Here is a 4,240-nt window from a genome sequence, read left to right on the forward strand (position 1 = left end):
CCCCTGCCCAGTGGCGAAAAACACTTGTCGGTTTCCCATGCCTGGAAAAAATTCCCCTTAAAAATTTATCAAACCCTGCAGACATGAAGCTCACCTGCCTTGCTATGAAAAAAACCTGTCGATTTTCCTTGTAAAAAGTAAGTAACTTTCCCTACCTGCCCCAATCCCAGTTCCCAGGCCAATCAACCGATATCTGTCCTGCCCGACAAAAACTAAAATCTGCTCCTTGCTAGCCACAATATGTCCCTGCCCTCAAAAAGTTGCTCCCGTAATAGCTATTTGGATGAATAGCTCCGTTGGCTGCACCTGATTCACCTATGCCTGTGTAATGAGTATTGAAAGAGATCTTCTATCTTCCGTCATCGATCTTTGTTTAATACACTGCAGATGTCAAACTGAGTAGAAAGGGCCGATTATATAACGATGAAGAGATCTAAATTGTATTTGAAATATGCTTTATTGATAACTGTATGTAGGGGTTACTGTTCACGTTTAACATTTATTGTTTGTAGTACATTTAATTCGTTTATATAAACATCTCTAACTTGTCATTTTCCAGAGTGATTTCGTACTCATGGTGTTAGCTGTGTTTAACTTGTAGTAAATACAGAGCAAATAATTGTTTCGTATCATACATTTTCGTTGCCTGAATAAAATCGTTTTCAGATCTTCAGGCCGGATGCAGATCAAATCAAGCACCTGCCTGTCAAGTGACGAAGATAGTTTTGCTCTACAATGATATACAGTTACAGTAGTAATTTGTACGCATTTTGCTAAATACGCTAACCGTCTATTGTGTGTAATTATGTCCTGTGTCGAGCATAGTGACAGCTAGGTGGTGAATTGCAAGTTCTCAGTCTAGAAGTCTCAAAAATGAATATAGAGGTTAGACTATGCCTGTGGTCAGTATACCAAATATAATGCTTGCATACATAATACTTTATATTTCCATTACATGAAAGATAGTACGCTTCACGTGTCACGAAAGCCAGATTCAAAATTTACATTTCAATGGTAATATGGAGCCAGAAATATAGCTTTACATTCGTCAAGCCTGGCCAGTTTATGAAATTTACATTGCATAGATAAAGACATGAGCGTACTACAAAGAGTTCTGCAAGTATTTTTGTATGTATATAAGAGAAAGTTCGATACCAGAGTAAGGTATTCCTATAAAACAATTGTAATGTTCTAAGCCATTACACCTTTGGGTAATCAATCATTTAGGCCTAATTACATAATGACTATTGTGATTTAATCAGTTCATAATAAGGTATTCCGGTAAAAGATACTATCTCAATGCTTTTGTAAAGCTTCAACTTGTAATATGTGCTTGGTTCCATTAGGCAATGATTTCCACAATTGATCACCCGTGTACGAAATTGCCTACTGGCATTTACATGCTGATTACACACATAATTGGGCCGCTAACGAAGCTATAAAATAGGTATACAACTAGACAAATATTGTACTGAATATACTGTAAATTTAAACAAACCAGAAGTAAATTAGTTTGGTTGGTAGCTCTGCTGGTGGATCGAATTGTTCCCGAGGTTATCGTTCGCCCAGTTAAAGCGATGTATTCGTTTCTTCGCTTCGATAAAGTTTGTATGTGCGATGTGTGATAGTGAGCATGCGTGCGTGAGTGCTTCACGATCTCTACAACGTTTGGAGCGGTCTCAGTCAGAAAAATGTAACAACTTAGCCGGCTATTGAACCACTCTTTTTTAGGAGTGGAGATTTAGCCGAGCGGTTCTCTCTGTGGCCTCTCCGCTAGGCGACTGATGCCGTATGTTGTGGGTTCGAACCCGATTGAAAACTAGCCGTATATTAGAGTATAACCATTAAATCAAGTTCCTTCCTGTATCTGAGTACATGATATATGATAAGCCGTAAGGTTAGAAGTCTAATTTCACTTATTCGTCGTATCTTTCTTACAGTTACAGCTTTTTTATAAACGTTTGTATTTAACTCCAATATATGGCTAATAGAATCTTGCAGTTTTGTAGCATTCCTCTATCGTGATCTGGTGAATGAACAACAGAAATAACATTTGTATGCTCACCCATTCACTAGCAATACAACTATTTCGCAAATTATGTTCCATAATTATGTTGGTCATTTTCGACTAAGTTGGTTCGGTGGCCTAAAAATGATTTCACCAATAGCTGAACGATGTCGCAGAAGTGTCACTTGGTCACACGATAATTTGAACCCAAATACCCGATACAAATTGTAAAAGCCGAAATATTTTTTCTGTCATTAAAGTTCTGATAACTCAACCCTCACTCTCATTGATACTCCTCTGGATATTTCCCGGGAAAACGGATGTATAACCACTTTCTGCGCCTTCAATTACAGAAGCATTAGCATACGCCGGCTGCGGCTGTTGGGTTTTGTCAAACTTTCGGGGAGGCACGGCATAGCGATCACGCTGGTTTTCTTGTCTTGCACTCTTTACTGTTGCTTCCGATCTCTCAACGTGGTATCCAACTTGATCGGCATTGGTGTCACTCGAGTCACTGCCAAAATTATTGTTTGTAAAGTTATCGTAGTCGTCTGATCGTTCTGTTTTTACCCGCCGAAAGTGACGAAATGCGAAGAAGGCGACAACGCACAAACCAGCTGTAACGAGACCAAGGACGTAAGCAATAATTCCAACAGTGACATTTGTGTTGACGATCATTTCAGGTTGTGCAGAAACTGTGGTATACATACTTGTGTAGTTCGTCGTAATAAATGGAGTAGTACCGAAGGTTGTGTAAACGATCTTTGACGACGCTGTTGACATTGTCTCCGTGGTGACATGCGATGACGTCAGGTTTATTTTCAGAACCCTGACGCCTGATGTGGTTCCCTCCAAGTTAGATGCCATACAAGAATATGACCCTTCGTCATCTACTTCAGCAAAAGGAATGAGCAGGCTGCCATCGCCTTGTTGTAAAATGCTGTAATTTGAACATGTATCTTCTGTACTCTGGTGTATGACAGTACCGTTTGGAAGTATCCAGTACTTGTCTACTTCAAGCTCACTTTCCACCTCACAGTCCAGAATAACATCGTCTCCAATTTCGGCTACAATGGTTCTAAATGCTCTGTAGAATACGGGGGTAGGATAGCAAGTGAAGTTAGTCAATGGAACGTCACGAATTGACCTCGAGCGAAGATGATCAGGTGATTCACACCTAATTGTACCTCCTAATAACAGCCTGTGGTTGTTATCATCCAACCACGTTCTCAGTTCCCGTAGACGGCAATCACATGACCAGGGATTACTGTATATGAATAGGTCTCGCAAATTATTTAAGTTTTCAAAGATATTTCCGGGCAACGTGGTGAGGTCGTTAAACATAATACGTAAGCTAAATAATTTGTTCAATCCATGAAAGATATTTTCAGGGAGAGTTTTCAAGTTATTCCGATAAATAAAGAGTCGATCCAGATTATCCAATCCGTTGAATATATTTTCGTCAAGGAAAGTAAGCATATTGTTATGCAAAGATAACAGACTCAACCTACCAAGGCCTCGAAATATGTTTGTGGGTAGATCAGTTATTTCATTGTCATCCAAATAAAGCTGCTCAAGATTATGCAGTCCCGAGAAAAGCTTTTCATGGACACAGGATAGTTTATTTGAGTAGAGAGTAAGGCGCCTTAAATTTTCTAGACCATAGAAGACAGTCGGTGGCAACGCCTTGATTTCATTTTGGAATAGATACAAAAGAAAGAGTCGACGCAGACCAGTAAATGCACCAGCTTCCACTTCTTCAAGCCGATTAGTGTTCAGGAGCAGGTATGTTAGATTTGACAGTCCAGTGAAAGAATCATTTCCAATGTAGGTCAGCTGGTTTACGTCAAATCTGAGGAATGTTGTGTTTGTCGGTATACCTGACGGAATCTCCGTCAATCTTCTTAACTTGCAGTTAACATATGTATCAGTACAAGAACACACCTCAGGACATCCTTCTAGCCCTTTCATGCCGATGATCAGCAGGTAAATAATCGACGCAAGTTTTGAGGTGTACTCCATCATCGTTGACCTCAACTAAAACCTGCAAAAAGTAGGGAATGCAAGATTCTTTAAGATTAGTGATCTAAAGCGAGGTAGTTCGCACTGAGTTTAGAAATGTTTCTGTTTTAATGAAACGTTAATTTCTTTCTGCATGAAGCGCACGTAGGAATTAAATAAATTGGGAAGCTGTTTTGAATTGATCTGAAATGCATATTTATTTTGGAAGAC

General features: G+C 39.4%; 1 protein-coding gene across 1 annotated transcript; it reads right to left on the reverse strand.

Annotated features, from left to right (window-relative positions):
- Positions 1-438: 438 nt before the first annotated feature.
- LOC139135595 (leucine-rich repeat-containing protein 4C-like) lies at positions 439-3,563 on the reverse strand. Its single transcript, XM_070703067.1, has one exon. It carries the CDS (start codon positions 3,485-3,487, stop codon positions 2,279-2,281), a length of 1,209 nt encoding a protein of 402 aa, XP_070559168.1. The 5' UTR covers positions 3,488-3,563; the 3' UTR covers positions 439-2,278.
- Between the last annotated feature and the right edge of the window lie 677 nt (positions 3,564-4,240).

This window comes from Ptychodera flava, chromosome 6, assembly GCF_041260155.1.
Source record: "Ptychodera flava strain L36383 chromosome 6, AS_Pfla_20210202, whole genome shotgun sequence".
In the NCBI taxonomy this organism is placed as follows: Eukaryota; Metazoa; Hemichordata; class Enteropneusta; family Ptychoderidae; genus Ptychodera; species Ptychodera flava.